The 22,042-nt window shown below is 29.0% G+C and overlaps 2 protein-coding genes across 2 annotated transcripts; one reads left to right on the top strand and one right to left on the bottom strand.

The window, feature by feature from the left end:
• Nucleotides 1-1,682: 1,682 nt before the first annotated feature.
• LOC145326435 (uncharacterized) lies at nt 1,683-12,137 on the top strand. The gene is made up of 6 exons (XM_080169786.1): nt 1,683-1,801; nt 1,987-2,060; nt 9,001-9,052; nt 11,180-11,234; nt 11,400-11,478; nt 11,766-12,137. Coding segments are annotated over exons 1-6 (342 nt in total). The 5' UTR covers nt 1,683-1,799; the 3' UTR covers nt 11,846-12,137.
• On the bottom strand, nt 12,070-20,924 carry LOC145326434 (proton myo-inositol cotransporter-like). Its single transcript, XM_080169785.1, has 20 exons — nt 20,811-20,924; nt 20,147-20,235; nt 19,875-19,965; nt 19,674-19,775; nt 19,484-19,564; nt 19,230-19,294; nt 18,999-19,107; nt 18,733-18,814; nt 18,486-18,544; nt 18,102-18,208; nt 17,771-17,884; nt 16,312-16,417; nt 15,662-15,783; nt 15,508-15,572; nt 15,210-15,307; nt 14,435-14,466; nt 14,245-14,336; nt 13,049-13,162; nt 12,497-12,571; nt 12,070-12,260 (listed from the first exon to the last, which is right to left on the bottom strand). The coding sequence occupies exons 1-20, from the start codon at nt 20,885-20,887 to the stop codon at nt 12,117-12,119; spliced, it is 1,824 nt and encodes a 607-aa protein (XP_080025911.1). The 5' UTR covers nt 20,888-20,924; the 3' UTR covers nt 12,070-12,116.
• Between the last annotated feature and the right edge of the window lie 1,118 nt (nt 20,925-22,042).

Below are 22,042 nucleotides of genomic sequence, written 5' to 3'. Positions count from 1 at the left end.
TTGTATCTGATGTCAGAGCAATTTCTAGGTATTTACAAATTTTCATATTAAGTTTATCATTTCAAATGTCAGTACATGAGTTTCAGAGAAGGATAAATATTTAGGAGTAAAATCAAGTTTGATTATTTGTAGATGATACGCAAAAAAAAATTTAAATCTAAAGCAAAATCAACTTTACTTTAAGAATTTTTTGCTTTTATTTGTTACCTAGCACAATCCACCCATTATATTTAATATCTCTCCTCATAAACATCCAATTACCTGATCCTACAGTATTTGTCATTTCACAAGCTTTTTACCATGGCCTGGGCAAGACTAAAACTATTTTTATAATATTTTTTCCTCTGAAACATTCACATTTACCCATTTATGGACATAATTATCCATGTTCCTGGATATTTTTTCCTATCTAAAAAACGCATGTCTAGTTTACATCATGACTATAAATTCTTAGAATTGCTAACCGACAAATGGACAATTTGTAGTTTTGATCAAGCGTTATCAAAATTTGATAAAAAGTCAGATTTGTCATCGACAAATTACGGAATTTCATATTTCTTGTACGTTCAAATAATCGATATACATATTTTTTAATAAGCAACATGTTTTTAATGGACGTAATATATAATTCTTGTAGAGTGTCAGAACTATATAAGCAGAACATTAACTTGTAAGTCTAAACAAAATTGTAAATACATTTGTTGCATAATTGCGGGTGTGTGCAAAGTTGCGCAAATACAGGATACAGTAAAAGGACATTCTTTGAATTTTAGAATTTGAGTATAAAGATGCCTTTCTTGTGATATTGTAATTTGTTGTCACAGGAATCATTATTCCAAAAATCAGTTTAATGGGATAATCAATGAACTGTTGTTGTTAAAAAAGTTAAATATCACCATGTTTTACGTGGACACAAACTTTCTTGTAACTATTATAAAGTTGCTTCGCTATATAAACCGTACCTAATTGTTATAGGAATCATCGTGCAAAGTTTAAAATCGATAGGACAATTCTCATAGAACCTTCCGTTCCGAACCAACGGACCTAACATAATTATAAAAAAAGCTTCGCCTTTAAAAATTTTCTGCGGTTAACATTTTAAATTGTTGAATTTTACATTATAGTAAAGTCACGTAACAATATTAATATTTAGCAGCGAAGCTGCTCTAAAATGCCTATAGCATTAGTGTAAACAATAGCGTGCCTGCTTGCTAGACCACACCGCTTCATACTAGAAATGTTCAAAATATTACCTATGTTTGGTATTTCTGCCATATAATACAAATAATGACAGAAGGCTGAAGCCTTTTGCCCATAAACAGGTGCAACTCATTACCATGCACAGTTAAAAAACGGCCCAAACATAAAAAAAAACATACCGAAGGAACTCGCAAACCGTTGAACCAAAATATAGTTTTCCTTAACAGTATAGCTTCTCGCAGGTCGAAGGTTATTAGCTATTTTGGGAAGTGTACTCTGACCCTCCCAAGAGAAAATGCCCTTGAAAAAAATAATTTTGTCCCCAAAAAAAATTACTTTTTCTTTCTAAACTCACCCCATCCCCCTGTAGAAAATGTGAGGCAACCTAAACGTTGTATACTTTTTTTGTGTTTCAAAATATAAAATTAAAAGATAAGAATCGAAGTAAAATATAATTTTAATATGTATTTAAAATTATCATGAATAATAGTTATATGATATTTTTACTAACCACAAAATTATGATTAGTTATATGATTACAATTCTTTATCGATGGAACATTCAAAATTCGGTTGTTTATTCCATTTCATTATATCCTCATGTAAGTATTTAAATTTTGTTCTAGTCATTAGTGAAATTAAGATTTAAAGAATCTCTCTGTTATTAATTTATTTTTACTACTTTATAACTTTTTTAACATCCTTATCATGTTTCTTGACACCCTCCTTCAACCAAATCACTTGAGAGTGTATTATTGGGCCTTTTTACTTTTTGTTGTAAATAAAGGGCAAATCAGAAGAGAGAAATAGTAGGCATCGTTGGAGATGTTAGGAGAGATATGGAGGGACATCATTATGCAGGTATTATATAGACATATAGATAGATTGGTAGTGCGAATGGGGCGCTTGTCCAAAATTTGGCATGTGGAGATCGCTCTTCTATGAGTACTACTTAAAATAGACTTTCAATGAAATACCCATAGAGATTCTCAAGATCAGTGTCAGTGAAGAATGCTTATCCTTTTACTCCCACAAATATTTTATTAATATTCTTGCTAATTAAATATTCGTTAACTATGTTTAAATTGCATTTTTAAAATAGACAAGAAAAATATCCTACTTAAATGCTACTTTTATGATGTTATCTTAAACCCTTTCCAAAAGTTTGTTTTAAAAAACTATTTTATTTTCCATTGATTTTATTGATTATATAGGTTAGAAATATCAAAAGTATTTTTTAAAGGCTATAGGTTATTTTTGATTAATTCCAATTTTTAATTTTTAAATTTTTTTTTAAATCTGTAAGAATATGCAATAAGCTATAAAAATTGGAAAGAATTTTAATGAATATAATAGATTTGAAATCTGCAAAAATTTTAAGGAATTTTTATAAAATTCGTTTTTTGTATAATTCTTTATCTATAAGCACAAATACAAATTAAGTTAAATAATTTTGACATCTGTGATTGGTGGATTGAAAACTATCTGCGCCCTGATTGGAGAAGCTTAAGTGACGTACATCATTCAACCAATTAGAGCGCAGGTAGTTTCCAATCCACCTATCCTATTGGTCAAAATTTATTAACTTAAATTAGATTTGCGCTTTTAAATAATGAATTATATAAAAAACTAATTTTATAAAAAATCCTTAAAATTTTACGCAGATTTCAAATCTATTATATTCATTAAAATTTTTTCCAATTTTTATAGCTTAATATGCATGTCTTTTCAAAGAATAGATTATATAAAAAACGAAATTAAACATATTCAGGCTATCAAAAGCAAAAAAATATTTTTTTTTCTATTAAATCGCAAATTTTTCAAATTATTAGATTTTAAGCTTATTTTGCATGGAAACACACTTTTTCAGTTATTTTTTCTCAACAATGGATCTTAAATGATTATTACTGAAAACTTTTATGAAAATGTTATTAACCAAAACCAAAAATAAGGGAATAATTGCCATTTGCCAAAATGTGTGCAAAAAGTTGTCAATATCTCGTTAGAAGGGACTTAATGGATTTTAAAGTGATCGCGAAGCTAGTTTTAAAAATTTGATATATATTTGGAATTACTTAGTTAATCAGAATTATGACAAAAATTTTGCTAAATTTGATATAAAAAGTGCCTTAAAACTCCTATTTTTAAATTTGCTACAGTATAACTAAAACTCATTGACACAATTCTGTGCTAAACAAACATTTAAATTTGTTGGCATTTCTCTTAACACAGATGGAGTTAATAAAATTATTACTTGTAAAATAAGAGATATATTACTGCTTATTATGCAGTTATTATCAAAATTGCTTATTGACAACTGAAAAACTTGCAGTTAAGGTTTAAAAATGTTGGACCAAATGTCTAAAAAGATATTTTTCAGCTTATTTTAGTGCAACTAACATGACAGGCAATCAGAACTAGAGAGGAATAATGTAATATGGAAACACAACTTTAGGTGCCCTAAAATGGTTTTAGAGAGATGTATTATTAGTAATGCACAGTTGTATTCAGTATAATTTTTGTTATCAATGTTGTGCCAAAGTGCCTCAATAAAATGACCTTTAGAACAGGAGGAAACTGGTAGTGGATGTATCATTTATTAAATAATACATAGTTATCCAATTAAAAATATTTTGATTGTGTAATTCTAAAACAATAAAATATGTATAGTCTAAATATTTTTACAGTTCTTTATTGATTTTACAATTATAAATGATGACAATAGGAGCTCCTTTAAATCCACAAACAATAAAATATGTATAGTCTAAATATTTTTAACAGTTTTTCATTGATTTTATAACAACCAAAGAAGACCATTAGAGCCCCATTAAATCCACAAGCAATCAATTGGGCTATGAGGTGAAAAAGCATGCATTGATGTTCCCATTTGGCCATCATAAGTAGGTAGATTAGTAATTATACAATTCATTCATACCTCTTCTCAATGCAAATAAAAGGCTTCAGTATGGAAAAAAAGCATGAGGCACTCCAAAATCAGAAGAAACAAATCATGTAAATAAGTGCCCTTTTAAATCTTCATGCCACCTATTGCTTTTAAAGGCAAAAATGCCTTCTTGTGGGGTTCCATATAATCATCATTTTATGGGGAATTGGAAATCTAATTACTAGTTGGTATTGTGTGAGGGTCTACAAGTGTACACAACAAGGGCAGGGGGAATGAAATATTTTCCACTCATCAAAGATTATTTATATATATATATATAGATGTTTAGATTAAAAGGAATAAATAAATTTGAAAAATATTTCTAGAGCCATTTCTTTTATTGTGATAGTAGTTTGATTTTTTTACATTCATACAGTTACTTTAAAAAGCATCATTCATAACTTCTCTGGTCTGATCATACATAAATGATCTGCTATTAAATTACCCAAGGATTGAGAAGATGATTCTATATATGTACCACTAAAAGGGTCCCTTCAACATTGCCTATTTATCCTCTCTAACATGATAATATCTTGTAAAGAAATACTTTTACAATTGCTATTTTTATTTTATAGTGGGCTCTACTTGTCTATTCTATGATGATATGGGGGTGACTCCAAATAGGGGAAGGCAGTTCAATATTTACAGTACAAAGGTTTATTTTGTACAGCCTTCCCTTGTTCAAAGGCAGCCCCAAAGATAGTGGAAGATGGCGATCATAACTATTCTCAGATATCTTCAAACTAGTTTACCCCCTCTCTTCCCCCTCTCTTTTTTTCCTTCCCCTTTCAAACCTATAATTCTGGTGTTCATACAAATGCGCCAATTTTTGTTTTATAAAATTTTTTTGAAAATAACATCTGTTTGGTTTTCCTTTGCAATTAAGCTTTTTTTTAGGTACAGGGAAGGTTTTTAACTATTTTGGGAGAGCGTATCTCCACCCTCCCAATTTAAAATCCCCCACAAAATTTTTTTTCTGAATATTTCTTATTAAAACTCAAATTAAAAAGTAGAAGGGCGGTTGACTTATCCCCCTCCCACCTTAAGAACACTTAGAGGCTTCTTGGGGGCGTTCGTTGCCCCTAGTCTTTCTTAAAATAAGAGCTATGTCTTGCATTTTTTTTCAATTAGGTGTTAGATCACGAATTTCATATGGTAAAAATATTTTTCTTATTTAATTGTTATCCTAAAAAGATAAAAGTTATGCTTGAAAATTGTTTTAATAGCTATTATTATATGTTGCATTTTTATATAAACGTGAGAGTTGTGATCACAATTGGCGTAACATTTGTACTCTTTGGCGTCAATGCGTATTTTCAGATATCCATTACTCGCTATCGCCCCAAAACATCATAGACTATACAAAAAAAGGGCAGGGGGAATGAAATATTTTTCCTTTATCAAAGATTATTTATATATGTATGATGATTTGGGGGTCCCTTTAAAAAGGGTAAGGCAGCACAAAAATTACCTCATCTGAGTAAATTATGTAGAACTTAACAAATTTTTATTGTCATAATAATAAATATGTTAAATAGAACATTGATACAGGAAAGGAATTATTTCCTATTAGTTATATTTATGTGGCATTGCAATAAGTATATTTTCTAACTAAAATTTTTTCTGTATCAATGTCCTATTTTACAAAATCATTATTTTTTCAATAGCTATTTTATTTCATACTGGGCTCTATTTGTATAGTCTATGATGTTTTGGGGCTGCCTTTGAACAAGGGAAGGCTGTACAAAATAAACCTTTGTACTGTGATAGCGAGTAATGGATATCTGAAAATACGCATTGACGCCAAAGAGTACAAATGTTACGCCAATTGTGATCACAACTCTCACGTTTATATAAAAATGCAACATATAATAATAGCTATTAAAACAATTTTCAAGCATAACTTTTATCTTTTTAGGATAACAATTAAATAAGAAAAATATTTTTACCATATGAAATTCGTGATCAAACACCTAATTGAAAAAAAATGCAAGACATAGCTCTTATTTTAAGAAAGACTAGGGGCAACGAACGCCCCCAAGAAGCCTCTAAGTGTTCTTAAGGTGGGAGGGGGATAAGTCAACCGCCCTTCTACTTTTTAATTTGAGTTTTAATAAGAAATATTCAGAAAAAAAATTTTGCGGGGGATTTTAAATTGGGAGGGTGGAGATACGCTCTCCCAAAATAGTTAAAAACCTTCCCTGTACCTAAAAAAAAGCTTAATTGCAAAGGAAAACCAAACAGATGTTATTTTCAAAAAAATTTTATAAAACAAAAATTGGCGCATTTGTATGAACACCAGAATTATAGGTTTGAAAGGGGAAGGAAAAAAAGAGAGGGGGAAGAGAGGGGGTAAACTAGTTTGAAGATATCTGAGAATAGTTATGATCGCCATCTTCCACTATCTTGTACTGTAAATATTGAACTGTCTTCCCCTATTTGGAGTCACCCCCATATCATCATAGAATAGACAAATAGAGCCCACTATAAAATAAAAATAGCAATTGTAAAAGTATTTCTTTACAAGATAGTTTCATGTTTGAGAGGATTAATAGGCAATGTTGAAGGGTCCCTTTTAGTAATACATATATAGAATTATCTTCTCAATCATTGAGTAATTTAATAGCAGAACATTTATGTATGATCAGACCAGAGAAGTGATGAATGATGCTTTTTAAAGTAACTGATGGAATGTAAAATAAATCAAACTACTATCACAATAAAAGAAATGGCTCTAGAAATATTTTTCAAATTTATTTATTCCTTTTAATCTAAACATCTATATATATATATATAAACTAGAGTTGGCTTGATATAATTATCTCCCTATTGGCTAGTTTTCTATATGCATATCTATTTCTCAATAAATCTATTTTCCTCACCCGGCATTACTATCTAAAAGAAAGTAAATATTTAATAATTTAAATGATTTTTAAAAGATTTTTTTTAAATTATATTTTTTTCTTTACATTACCATCACCAAAGGGTTAATGATGATGATTACAATTTTAGTTTAATATTTGAACACACAAAATGTCGCCACAATCGAATTCTTTTAAAACATAGTTTTCTTAAATTTATCATATTATAAATTTAAATTTTCTTTTTTATGATTAGAAATTAAATACATCAATATAAGGTAAATAGCAACATGAAATGAAAAAAATGAATTTATTTTTAATAAAGTAAAATAATGGGTCTTATCGTTCTGGGCAATGAGAGTTTATTATGGATTATTTGAGCACTATGAGTTTTAATCATATATTCCTTGGAAAACTTGAGCTCGTTTATAGACATTTATTTCCTATATAGATCTGACATGGATCTTGAAGCAATTAAGCAGGCCGTTTTGTACATGTTGAAAATTGGAAGATTTCATTAAATAAAAGTAATCGCAAATATACTTAGTAAATAATCTTTGATGAGGGGAAAATATTTCATTCCCCCTGCCCTTGTTGTGTACACTTGTAGACCCTCACACAATACCAACTAGTAATTAGATTTCCAATTCCCCATAAAATGATGATTATATGGAACCCCACAAGAAGGCATTTTTGCCTTTAAAAGCAATAGGTGGCATGAAGATTTAAAAGGGCACTTATTTACATGATTTGTTTCTTCTGATTTTAGAGTGCCTCATGCTTTTTTTCCATACTGAAGCCTTTTATTTGCATTGAGAAGAGGTATGAATGAATTGTATAATTACTAATCTACCTACTTATGATGGCCAAATGGGAACATCAATGCATGCTCTTTCACCTCATAGCCCAATTGATTGCTTGTGGATTTAATGGGGCTCTAATGGTCTTCTTTGGTAATTATAAAATCAATGAAAAACTGTTAAAAATATTTAGACAATACATATTTTATTGTTTGTGGATTTAAAGGAGCTCCTATTGTCATCATTTATAATTGTAAAATCAATAAAGAACTGTAAAAATATTTAGACTATACATATTTTAATGTTTTAGAATTACACAATCAAAATATTTTTAATTGGATAACTATGTATTATTTAATAAATGATACATCCACTACCAGTTTCCTCCTGTTCTAAGGGTCCTTTTATTGAGGCACTTTGGCACAACATTGATATCAAAAATTATACTGAATACAACTGTGCATTACTAATAATACATCTCTCTAAAACCATTTTAGGGCACCTAAAGTTGTGTTTCCATAATAAATTATTCCTCACTAGTTCTGATAGCCTGTCATGTTAGTTGCACTAAAATAAGCTGAAAAATATCTTTTTAGACATTTGGTCCAACATTTTTAAACCTTAACTGCAAGTTTTTCAGTTGTCAAAAAGCAAAATTGATAACAACAGTATAAAAAGCAGAAATTTATCTCTATTTTGTAAGTATGAATTTTATTAACTCCATCTGTGTTAAGAGAAATACCAACAAATCTAAAGGTTTGTTTAGCACAGAATTGTGTCAATAAATTTTAGTTATACTGTAGCAAATTTAAAAATAGGAGTTTTAAGGCACTTTTTATATCAAATTTAGCAAAATTTTGGTCATGATTCTAAATAACTTAGTAATTCCAACTATGTATCAAATTTTAGTATCAAATGTATCACTAGCTTCATGAACACTTTAAATATTACTGTTACGAATGATAAAAATGTACAGTTTATGTCATGTTAAAGTTGTCACAAATATAGGTATTAAATATAAACTACGCAGATTACAACACTCATAACAACAATAGGGGTGGGGGGGTCTTTCCTTCACGTCTTTAAGCGATGGCCCTAGAATCAAAGAGCGAAGCCACTAGTATACTTATATTTCATTAATTTAACACTATGTTTACCTTTTATATCATATCAATAAAAAAGCATTTATTTTTCAGAAAAGTGCTCTGTATTTGGAATATCTGACAAAGAGTTTAAAGTTTTTGAAGAGTAAGTTCAGTTATTATATTTTACGCTTACTGTAATTAACAAGTATACTAATGTTTAGCTGAGCGCAACATTTTGTAGTTTTATTCGATTAATTAGGCATTCTATCTCGGTTTTGGAAAATTATACATTTTATCTACTATGTCTTATACATCCATTTTACACTCAAAATAGCTGAGATGGGAGATTCGTTTATCAAAGATTAAGTAGTTAAACAAAAAAAACTATCATAATACCCGTTCACGGCTGGTTTTTTATTAAATGAATAAGTTAGGGTACAATGTTTGGCACTTTCGATATAAGTAAATGATAATAACAAAGCCACAGAATACGATAATACCTTCAGAAAAATCGATGAAAATAGTTTTCATACTAAATTTTGGTTTTTTATATTTTTTCTAAAATGTCATGACAGAAGATGTAAAATGTCGTCTTAGTTTTTTGAAAGGATTAATCTTCTCTGAAATCTAAATTATCAAAATATTTTTTTTGGTAAATGATTATACGATATATGTCAAACATTTTATCAAAAAGAAATATTTAAAATTGTGAAGTAGAAACCTGAATAATTTTTCTTGTGGAAATAGCTTTCTGCAAATGTTGATAAACATATGTCTGCTAGCATTAAGATGTTTGTACTGTCAATACACGTTGGGTTTTATTTAAAGAATTTCTTTAAAATGTTGTTTTTACCTTGTATACCAATAACGCAATATTTGCTATCAGAAAACCCCCATACCCCCCAATCAACTAAGACTCGCCTACGGCCCGATCTTTTAGGATTGCTTTGTAATTCGCATTTTTGAAAGTCTTTCAACAGTATACACAGCAAGTTCTCTCTTTTTTAACTAACTTTCCGAATCATATACCTAAAGCATTTGAATTGACAAAGGTTATGCTAATATTTTTACCATTCAAGTTTATTTAATATTCTAATAAATAGCGCAACCCTCCAAGTTATGGCTACTTTTCATGAACATATGATCTAAAGAATAAGCTCTGACGCAATGTCATATAAGGATATTATAATATTCATTAAAAAAATTGTTATTTTTGCATATATGTTACATTTTACAGTGTTTTGTGGCTCAAAAGAAAGACAACTAAAATTTATTTCATATTATATAGTTTAAATTGCATAAGATAACCTAGAAATTGTAAAAAAGTCCCTTTCTTTTTTTGTCGTAAAACAGAAATTAACAAAGATTTTTATTAAAAAACACCTTAGTGTAAAAATTAAAAATTTTAAATATGGTCACAAAAAGATTCAATTAGTTTATTAAATGTTTCATTTTCAGCAAATGACGATTAATCTCTATTACAAAGAATAAAGTGTAAAAAGATATTCTCGTTTTAATTTTAAGCAACTTAAAATGCATTTTAATACCTTTTAATGATTTATTTTTTAAAACATCATTTTATAAAATGTTATTGATTTTTAAAGTTATATATTGGAATGTTTTTAAATTTTGTTAACATTTTGTTTTAAATGTAGAAAATTGGTAATTCTAAACATTCAAAAAATGATTTTATTAAATTTTCATCACTTAAATTGCATGTTTGATGAAATTTTCAACTGATAATTCAAGAAAAATCGTTTAAGTTTTATTATATTTTACTTTGAAATGTTAAAAAATATAATTATTGTCAAAAATGTGGAAGTTATACTTTCCTCAAAAAAAGACCTAAAACATGCAAATTAACACGTGTAATGAGATTTTTTTTCTTTCAGGTTTAATTTTAAGTAATTATTGATATTTTTTGTAAAAAGGATTTTATATAAAAAGTTTTAAAACTCGAGTTATGTAGTGATTCTAAAAAAGGTTGCGAATTTATGCAATTTTCTTGCAAAAAAAATTTTCTAGGATTTTAAAAATAGCAAAGGGTGTTATTAGACGTACTTACAGATACAATTGCTAAGTCATTTTGGCCAAACACTAAAATAAAGTTTTGACATCTGAGGGCCTAACCGTGCGTTGGTTAGAACTTATAATATCGGTCTTTGAAAAAAATTATTAGCAGTACAAAAATCTAACAGGATGTAACAAATTTATCCCTGTAGTGTTAAAGTTTAGTCTACTGATTATCGAAAGATAAAGGACCTAATTAATTTTATTTTTTAAATTGCAGTAATGGATTGAAAATGAGTCCTTCAAAATATAAGCCAGATGTGGATAGGTTCCAGGTCAGTTGAAATAAGTTTCATAGTAAATATATATGTATATAAATCTGCCCTTCTACCAAAATTGTAGTATTGCTTTGTCAATTAAATGTATATATTTGAAAATACTTAGACTAGTTCCTATCCATTACTAATACTGTAGAAATTTTATGTTATTTAAAATATTAGGTTAAAGCTTCCCCCTGGAGAGTTATGAGGTTGTTAGCTGCAGAGTTTGGTTATTATATTCCAGCTATGCCATTACAAGGTACCTATAACTACAGCTAAACAGTAGAAAACATCAGTTAAAAAATCATAAGCATGTATAAAAAATAAAAGTTTAATTTCACTTTCAATCCCTTTTACGTGTAAAGTTGTATCAAAAATTGGTAATAGATTTTAGATAGACAAAATGTTTAATACCAACAGCTGCAATATTCTACTTTTCAATCATTCTTATCTTTATTATTTTATGCTAGTCTAATCATTTAGTGATTTAAGCATGAAATAAAAATTGATTTCTGATATTTATTTTTAAGCATTAAAATACTTTAGGTCGAGTAGAGTCTGATGCTGGTGAAAGAAGAACATGTATTTTTACTTTACAAAGAAATGTCGCTGATGAAACTAATTAGCTGTTAATAAATGTTGTTCCCATTTTCCAGTATCAAATTTTTCGCAGCGTAGTCACTCTTTGAGCTGTGTGTCTTTTTTTCTCTATCCGTAAACAAGCTACATTACAAGCAAAACGAAATTTTCTCTGGTGATATTACAGATTTTTGTCTAAAATTTATTGCGATTGTTTCAATGTCATCATAGGTTTACTAGAATCAAAAAGTGGAATCTTTATGAAAGCGAATTTAATGTTTAAATACATATATTTCTGTTTTATTCTGTTATAGGGTATCAATAAATAACTTCTTGTTCTTTTGGTTCTTCTCTGAGTTTCAAGTTAGAAACCAATGAAACAGTTGAATCGGCTTTTAAGGCAGTTCCAATCTTATACAGAGGTTTTGAAAATAATTGTTCCATTTCTTCAAGTGATCTTCCCTAAATATTTAAGTTTAAGTAACTAAGTCATTTAATGTGGTTGTTTGTAAAGACTTGTGTATTTTTATTTCCGTTTTTATATTATTCAAGAATATTTAATGATTGAAATTTGAGGCAATGATAAAAAGTAAACTTTATATGTAATAAATCAACAATAAAATTTTTATTGCGTGCAGTATTACCTGCCCCATCAACTAATATTATTACAGCTCCAACCCTTTTTTTAAATTAAAAACCTTTGTTTCTGGAAGGAAGAAGTAGAAAATAACAAGTCCACAGCCCGTTGTTCCAGCATACACAAAAAAGGTCCACTGAAATAAAATAAGGATAACAACATAAAAAAGAAATTACACCTTAAGTAAATGATTAAAAATGATAACAGATAGGCATGCTAGGTGAGGTATAAATCAAATGGCTGATTTCAATAGATAAAGCTGCTGATTCAATAAAACTTCCCAATAGAGCTTCTATGGACGGACTAAGTGAGCTATAAAAAGACGCTTTTTTGGCAGGGTATTCTTAACAAAAATAAAATCCTTCAATCTTTAGAGGACAGAAGGTTCAAACAATTGTACCAATGATTGTGATAAGTATTTTATATTCAGCAAGTAAAAAATGTTAATGCTTTTAATTTCAAAATCCATCCAAGCATTACTTTTAGCAAAACAAAAATAATTAATTTGCTAAAAGCGACTGAAGATTATTTTCTGGTACTCTGACCCAGATCTGATGAAAATTATATTGAATATGTCATATGGCAAAGCAAATAAGAAAAGATAAAAAGTAACCTGTTTTAATTCCTCCTCCAGTTTTAGATAAGTGGTTGAAACAATTATATTAGCACACCAATTAGTCAATGTAGCTAGAGATATTGCTGTGCTACGACACCACAAGGGATAGATCTTAATCAAATTATTATATTAACTAGTGACTGTGCCCCTAGCATCTAGGTGTTCTGTATTTAAATTTTAACGGACAGCATAATTACAGCCTAATACCATCCCAAGATTCTAATGTAAAAATAAAATAGCTTAAAACCATCCATGGAGCCATATAAAGATTCAATAAAATGGAGCATTCAGTCATTATCAAAATCTTAAGCTACAGACAACAAAATTTTTACTAATTTATATAATAGACTAGCGGCTTTGCCCCTAGCCTCTAGGGGCTTTGCCCCAAGAGGTGAAAAAAAAAAAATGGCGAAAATCGTAAAGGACCATGGAAATCTCCTTCAAAAAAAAAAAAAAAAATGGGGGGGGGGATTTTTTGGTTTTTGGGGGGGTTGGGGGTGTCCCACCCCCCAAGAAAACAGCTTAAAACCACCACAGGACCAATAGGTAGATACCCTGAAGAGTAGAATCCGATCGGTTCAGTGGTTACCGAGATCTTAAGGGACAGACAGACATCGTTCTACTTTGTATTATAGACTTTGCCCCAAGAGGTGATAAAAAAAAAAATTATAACGAAAATCGAAAGGACCTTGGAAATCTCCTTCAAAAAAAAAAAATAAATAAATAAATAAATGGGGGGGGGGATTTTTTGGTTTTTGGGGGGGTTGGGGGTGTCCCACCCCCCAAGAAAATAGCTTAAAACCATCACAGGACCAATAGGTAGATACCCTGAAGAGTAGAATCCGATCGGTTCAGTGGTTACCGAGATCTTAAGGGACAGACAGACAGACGGACAGACAGACATTGTTCTACTTTGTATTATAGATAGCAAGGATAGTAATGCCTACAGCATTAATTAAACACCAAATCAAAGTAATGAAACACAAAAGTCTATGTTATAGACCATAGTTATAGTTAGTTAATAACTGGGTAATTTACAGATGAAATTTCTTACTGGAATATGGCATATGTCCTTCTTTTAACCAACCTAACTATTGAATTAAATCTTACAGTAAGGACCTATGATTCTAATCATGTATTCCCAGTATTATAAGCAAGCACTAACTACTCTTCATGTATATTATGTTTGTAACCTCTGAATTGATAGTCCAAGCAGTTGGTCCCAGTCCAGATGCAAAACAGATCAAATACAAACACATTCCAATAATTGTTATGAATGCATATTCTAAATTTTTGAATGTAAATAATAATGTAAAAAAATAAATTTTATTTTAAAAATAACAGTTTAAATTAATTCTTAAATAATTTTCAATCAATAAATACCTGAAGGACACACATTATCAAACCATTTGTCTCTAAAATTTATCAATGACCCTTAGTTTTGTAAAGGGGGGGGGGGGTAATGCAACCATCTAGTAATCAGTAAGCAAATGGCACTTAGAATTCGAATTTTGATCTGAAATTTTGCATGAGTAATTCTTGGTAGGTCTATTTTCCCTAAATCCAACAAAATCTGCCATAATCTATGTATGAATCAACTTTTTGAAACATAGTTTTGCTTTAAATAATGTGAAATGATACAAAAAAAAACATATTTAGATTTCTAGTACCAGCAACTAGCGGCTAGAACCGTTTGAAAACATTTTGGAGCAGCAAAGAGTATTATGTGGAGATAGGTTTAGTGATGATTTCCCTTGTAAATTGTTTTTAAAAATGGCTAAACGGCTAAGCCGCCAGCCGTTAGCCGTTACTTTTCCAACTTTTTGTTCAATTCAGGGAAAATAGACCTACCAAGGATTACTCATGCAAAATTTCAGATCAAAATTATTCGAATTCTAAGTGCCATTTGCTCACTGATTACGAGAAGGTTGCATTAACCCTCCCCACTTAGTCAAAATACTTAGAAAAGTAAGAAGTCATTACTTAAAAAGATGCATGTTTAGTGTAGTTCGTATCAATTATAAATTATGTTTAAAATATTCAAACAAAAAAATACAAAAGATTATTTCAAAAGGAGTTCCCAATAATTTTCTACCCTTTTATTGAACATTTTCAGTGTTGTATTTCTCCACTTTGATAAAATTAATTTTAATCTTACTCTGAGCACAAAGAGCTGTTGGAGCTTGTGTCACCTTCTTCAAGTTTAAAACAAATTCCATCATACTTGTTCTCATCAGATGCACAATAGCCACACGCCTTTTTATAAATTGTCGTTAAGCAAAGCTTACTACCATTATTTTGGAGAAAAAAATTGAAAATAAGGAGAGGTAGATTTCCTTTGTCTGTTTATTACTATAGGTCAGGTTAGTTTAGGTTTAATGAGCACTGATTATGTTATATTTTTACCTCAGCGGAAAATATAAATTATAGGTTTTTCTATAACTATTCAAACTAACCTTTGATTCTACACACTGAATGCAGTCTGTATATTTTCCACATTCTGAATGTTCCTCAGTTTCTGCTGAAAAAGGAAAATTTATGAATTGAAAATAATTTATTAAGAAACTAATTGAAATCTTTTTTTTTATTTATGGTGCAAAATGTATTAACCTGCGTATTCATAATGATGACTATAAAAAATAAATGACGAAGAAGCTGTAGTTGGTGTAGTAGGTGTTGTTGGTGTAGATTGTGTAGTAGATGTATAGGGTTGAATAGTTGGACTGTATGTTCTAATAAAAAAAAACTTGTTATCTGAAAATTGGTATTCTAGCATATAAAGTAGTAAGGTTTTTTTAATCTTAATCTTAAGATTTCAAAAACTCTTGAACTAATTGCAATCTTCTTTTGCACAGAACTGAAATTTTGAATAGCAGACTATTGCATTCTTTATAATATATTGAAAACTCTTAGGATATATTGCAATTTATAATCATCTGGACTTTATGAGATGTAAATTTTATTAATCCTATAATATAAAGTACTAAGTTTTTTTTGTTTGTAGCGAAGGATCTCGTTTACCACTGAACCGATATGGTTCTCTTTTAGAGGAAAGCTTCGTACGGGCCCTGAGATGGTTTTAGGCTATTTTATTTTTATAAATAAGTCTAGGTATGGTTTTAAGCTATTTTTCTGCCCTTCGAATATAGAGCCCCTATATGCTAGGGGCGCAGCCGCTAGTCTTAGAATAAAGCTATTTCTTTTCACCATTTACATGTTAGTAATTGGACTTTGCATAGAAAGGTAATAAAAGATTTTACCTTGTAAGATGGAATCCAATAACAAGAACAATGCAACTCAATATAATTCCTCCCATAGACCAGAGCACCAGGGATCTTCTTCCAAGTCTTTCAATCAGATACATGCCTATAATAATATTTAAAATACATTAATCTAAAAATAGTTAAGAAAGAAGTAAATTATAAAGAAGGTGTCTTAACTTTGTTGATTTTTATTTAGAAAAACTAGTCTGTGTTTTTAATAAGTAATAGATGTAAAATGGTCCATAGAATTTAAATATGCAATCATTTTTTTGTAGACCTCTTTTTTTGAAGTAATTTAAGTTTGTTTGTATTTTAAATTAAGTCGGTTTTAAGGTACTTTAACACAACAAAAAAAGAAGAAAATTGCCATTTTGAACAAAAATAGTAAGATCTTTAATACAAATCTATTTTTTTAACCTTGGTGAACAAAAACTTTAAACTTAAATATATCATGATACAGGCATAAAAAGTATGTGTTTATATATACCTTTAGAATGAGAAAAATATTACGAATACATTCTAAGCAAAATTGAAAGTAAATAAATTATGATAAAAAAATTATATGAAAATTGTTTAAATTGTATGAATCATGAATGGCCCTTACAATCAGCAGGTTTAAAATCACAGTTTTAAAAATATTTTTCACATTTTTATTGCATAAAAGAGTAATAAAGATATGGTAATTAATAAAAGTTTTCTCTGAAAAGATATCTCTTTTTTACCATCTACAATGGTGATTTTATGTAGATTAAACATAATTGAATAACCTTAAAAACAATATGATCGGAGTTAGTTTTACTTTTGTTATTTTCCCCTTGTTTCAATGGTCTTTTTAGTTGGAGCACAAATAACCCTTCCACCTTATTTTGATCAGCTGATTGTAAGGGCCATTCATGATTCAGCATTCAAACAATTTTCATATAATTCTTTTATCATATTTTGTAAACTTTTTCAATTTTGCTTACAATGGATTCGTAATATTTAATATTTCATATAAACACATATTTTTTATGCCTGTATTGTGATATATTTAAGTTCAAAGTTTTCATTCACCGAGGTTAAAAAAATCGATTTTTTCAATAATTACTCAACAGAATTTAAAAAGTAAGGTGTCAAATTAAAGATCTTACTATTTTTGTTCATAATTGCAATTTTCTTATTTTTTTGTTGTGTTTTAGTGCCTTAAAACTGACTTAATTTAAAAAACAAACAAAATTGAATTACTTCAAAAATAAGAGGCCTATAAAAAAAACCGATTGCATACTTAAATTCTATGGACCATTTTACATCTACTACTTACTAAAAACACCGACTAGCTACTTTAAATAAAAATCCAAAAAGTTAAGACACCTTCTTTTCAAATTGAGCTAAAATGAATTTTGGCACATCAAGACAGTCAATTAATTTTTTATTTAATAACTACAAGACAAGGAAAATAGTAACTAATCATGAATACCTGGAATTGTACTGATGACATTAGCAAAGCTAATTCCAGCAGTAATCCAGATTATAGTAGAAGGTGAATTGGATAGTCCTGCTGCCTCAAGAATTGTGGCAGAATAATACAATACTGAAAAAAAATATATTGTTTCTTTGACAATATAAAAATAATAGTGTTTCCAATAGAGAATGTGTAATTTAATAGCCAAATATAGTTCATATTCCGAATTTTACTAAAAACTTTTTTAAAAAATTATTTACATGATTATGGGATTATTAATTATTAAATAATTTGGAACAATTGTTGAGGAACATAATAAAGTGAAGGAGTTATCTCCAAATTATACCTGTATTTATACCAGCCAGTTGTTGAAACATATGTAGAAGGCAACCAATCAGAAAAGCTCTTCTTACACTCTGACTTCTCATCATTCTACCTAATACCCATTCTCCCCTTCAAGGAAACAAAAATTAACTAAAACTACAAATCACTATCAAACTTATCTCATCAGTATTTTGTAATTATAACTTAAATGAAATCTAGATTTCCCCATTAAATTTCCCCTTAATGTTTTCTATTATATTAAATAGTATCTGTCATCATAGACGTCCAAGGGGGGGGGGGGTAATGGGGCGATTACCCCCCCCCAAAAAAAAATAAAAAGCTTGGACGCCCCTGTCTGTCATTCCAATTGAATGAGATTTCTATGCTTAATTACAAATAGTGTTACTTAATAGCTTCTTTGTGCTTCGCTTCTTCCTCACATTCTGCTATTATGCCATCCAGTTCCTTTTCATTATAAATAACAAGTAATTTACAATAAATAATCATAAAAGTTTTGATAGCCATATAAGTAATATTTGGCATAAACTTTAAATTTTAGAATGTATTTAGAAAATAGGGAAGCCTTTTTAGATTTTAAAAAAGCAAATATATGTATGTATATATATTTCTTTATGATTGAGCTATAATAGAACCTGTTCGACATCAATAACATTTCTTCTGATTTTTCCAAGAACCTTTTTTGCTTCACTGATTCTGCCATGTTCAACTAACCATCTACATAAAGTGTTATTTTTATACATTACCTATATTTTATATTTGTGTATACAAAACCTATTCATTAGATTTCTTGTCAAATAGAATAATAAATTTATGAAGGTTGTGGTAAATATCTGTACTGGTTTCCTTCCAAACTTGAACCACATTTAATTTTTTTTACATTTTTGAGCTAAAAAATTACCTTGGTGACTCAGGACAAACAAAGAGTCCAATAAGAAGAAGAAATGATGGAACTCCTCCAATTCCAAAATCAATTTTGTAACCCCTCTCCATTTCAGAAAATATTCCAGCTTTGAAATTTGAAAAATATCACATTATTACTTTATTTGACTTTAGTTTACACGCTATAAATAGTAAGCTAGCTTAAATATGCCTTTTTCAAAAGATATGAAATGGGTTTTTATATCCTCACCTGAAATATTAGACATGAACATGCCAATAGTTATCATAATCTGGTTAAAGGTTGTAAGAAAGCCTCTGTAAATATAATACATATATAATTATATTGAAAATTGGTGGGGGAGGGGTTAAAGTCTACATAATATGCTCTTAATGTTATGTTACGAAAAATTACAGTGCACAATCAAATTCAGTTTAATCTGTATCTTTTGCACCATTTCTTTGTGGATGTATTGTGCACATATCTTAATTATTAAGAAAAATAACCTCATAAACTCTGGGCTAACTTCAGCAATGTAAAGAGGAACAGTAGAGCTAGAAAATCCCAGGCCTCCACCAACAACTATTCTGCAATATTTAAAAATCAGTTCATATTGTTCATTTAAAAATAAAATAACTAGAAAACCAATCATATTAGTTGTAAACCAATTTTATAAAAATTTATATAAAGTAAAACCTGCCAATAAGCAAAGTCTCTTTACTATCAGAAACCGCCATAAAAACTGCTCCAAGTGTGAAAAGTAGAGAACCGAACATCATAGACATTTTTCTTCCACTTCTAAGAAAATGTATAGGTTTTGTAAAAATGCTAATAGCAATATAATTGTCAAAAGTAAAAACAGCTTGACATTATAATAGTGTTTGATAATTTCAGTACCTATTGCAAATTTCCCCCGAGATAGGACTACAGATGGCAGCCGCAACAATAGTAGCACTCACAAGTATTGAATGCCAAATGTCGGCATCCTCTAAATTAAACAGAAATTTTAGGTATTGGATCATTTGTTTGATTTAATAAATGGGGAGTTTCTCCTTACTTCTCAAAAAGATTTATGTCATAGATAGTGCTCAAAAATCTAAATAATTTGTAATTTTTTTAATCATTCTTTTTGTAATTTATGATTATTTATGAAATCTTGATATTTTTACCTTCAGAGAGTTCAGGCTCAAGAAGTTCTTTTCTTACTTTCAGCATCGCACCAGATACCACTCCAGTATCATACCCAAATAAGAATCCTAAATACAATGTTTATCATGTCAGTTTTCTATGCTTTTAATTAATACTCCAATTACAAAACGAAACTAAGAAGTAAAGAGAACAAGGAATACAACATCCATAAGTAGCGAAGCTCAAGAATTATACTATAGAAAAGTGTCGAAAAAAATAAATATTAAACTTAAAATAAACTATGAAAACATTTGAAAATTCATAATGATCTTTAGAAGCATTACAGACATAGCGATAGAGAAAGAGGCATTTTAGGTGTTTATGATCAAATCTTAATGAAAGCGAGAGGAAATTTGTCACATATGAACTTATTTAATCCCTAAAGATTTCAACTGTCTATCTTGAATAGAGTCGAGAAAATCACGTTTAACGTGGTAGAAATGGCGGATACACAGCTTATAATACAAAAATCATATAATCATATGACGATAGAGGCCAAATATTTGAAATTAATTATGCTTTTTGTCGGTTCATCAAATGAAGTTTCCCTGGGAATCTAAACCTAACTTTTATGTTTAATTAAAAGTTAACTTGCTACTTCTTAAAATAATAAATGTTTGATAAAATATGCGATTATACTTTCCTCCCAGAGCACATATAACAACTAGAAAATAGAGAAACACTGGCTGACCACCTATGTCAAAAGACTTTAATACTGCCATCCTAGATTCTACAAAAATGTTTAAATTTGTTTAAAAACTAAATTTCTTCATCTATTTGAAATGGTACGTTGATATCTTTTTTAAAATTGGTGAAAAAAATTTCTAAGTTTCCTAGTTATTAACTGCTTTTAAAACAATAAATATTTTTTTCTTATTTCTATTTCTGCTACTTATCTTTCGTACGTATGAAACAAAACTAAATCACAATGCAAAAAGTTAATCATATATTTGCTCATTGGTGTTTAAGCCTATTCTTGAAAAAAAAAATATTTTTTTGAATTTGAAAAAAAATCACTAACACTTAATAAAAAGGAAGACAATACGATTATGACATCATAAATAAATTTAACGAAAACTAAAAAGTAGATTTTTCGAACACTATTTATGAAGAGAAGCTGGATTATTGATTCAGTGCCAAATATTTGTTTTTGCTGCGGTAAATAGATAAAGAGAAACGTAGGTAGAAACTAGTATAACAGAAGTATTTTATACAGGAAAACCAATCTTGTATCTTTTCATAGATGCCTTATAGGACAAGGTTCATGGTAAGAAGAAGCACTAAGTTATACTTTTGTTGTCCAGACTGAAACCTGACACCTTCCTGTCAAACAAAATTAATTGTCTTTACTCTACGCAAAGCAAAAAAATACATGAGCAACTCAATAATAATTAACAAAAGCATATTAAAAATACAAGAATGATAAAATACACAGTTAAAAAGTTGGCCTAACACACAGCATAAAAATTTTAAAGCATTAAAAGCTTATTGATATTTAGCACTAATTTCCTTTACAATATAATTCAAATATGGTTTGTTGGTAGCATTGTTGTCCTTTTTTTGTTGTTTCCGGAATCAAAAAATAGTTTTAAGTTACTTTATCCCACTTCCCATTCTTTCTGATTGTAAGGCGTGATCTCCTCGATTGCTTTTGAAGATTAAATACTTATTTTCAAGTAACACTTTTGTATTGAGTTAAAAATAAGTTATGCGTTGCTATTGTAATGTATAGTGCACTTAAGTAAATAAAGAATTGATTATATATTTTATAAGCTTTCAGGTATACATAAAAAACAGATTGTAAAACCCTGTTTTGCTCAGTTTTATGACTAATTATTTTAAAAGCGATGCTTTTCTATAATTACGGACTGTCCGTA

The sequence above is a fragment of the Acartia tonsa genome, chromosome 8, assembly GCF_053477335.1.
Source record: "Acartia tonsa isolate MP-2025a chromosome 8, ASM5347733v1, whole genome shotgun sequence".
Taxonomy (NCBI): Eukaryota; Metazoa; Arthropoda; class Copepoda; order Calanoida; family Acartiidae; genus Acartia; species Acartia tonsa.
This window is presented reverse-complemented; position numbering and strand designations above follow the sequence as displayed.

What these genes read in the sequence shown, in the direction of transcription:
- LOC145326435 (XM_080169786.1), top strand. An exon ending in CAGATGTGGATAGGTTCCAG is followed by an intron (nt 11,235 to 11,399) that starts GTCAGTTGAAAT and finishes TTAAAATATTAG; the next exon opens with GTTAAAGCTTCCCCCTGGAG. An exon ending in TCCAGCTATGCCATTACAAG is followed by an intron (nt 11,479 to 11,765) that starts GTACCTATAACT and finishes AAAATACTTTAG; the next exon opens with GTCGAGTAGAGTCTGATGCT.
- LOC145326434 (XM_080169785.1), bottom strand. Translation starts at nt 20,887, where the DNA reads ATGGCAGTATTAAAGTCTTTTGACATAGGTGGTCAGCCAGTGTTTCTC. An exon ending in GTTCATGTCTAATATTTCAG is followed by an intron (nt 19,108 to 19,229) that starts GTGAGGATATAA and finishes CAAATTTCAAAG; the next exon opens with CTGGAATATTTTCTGAAATG. An exon ending in TCTTCCTTCCAGAAACAAAG is followed by an intron (nt 12,261 to 12,496) that starts GTTTTTAATTTA and finishes TTAAATATTTAG; the next exon opens with GGAAGATCACTTGAAGAAAT.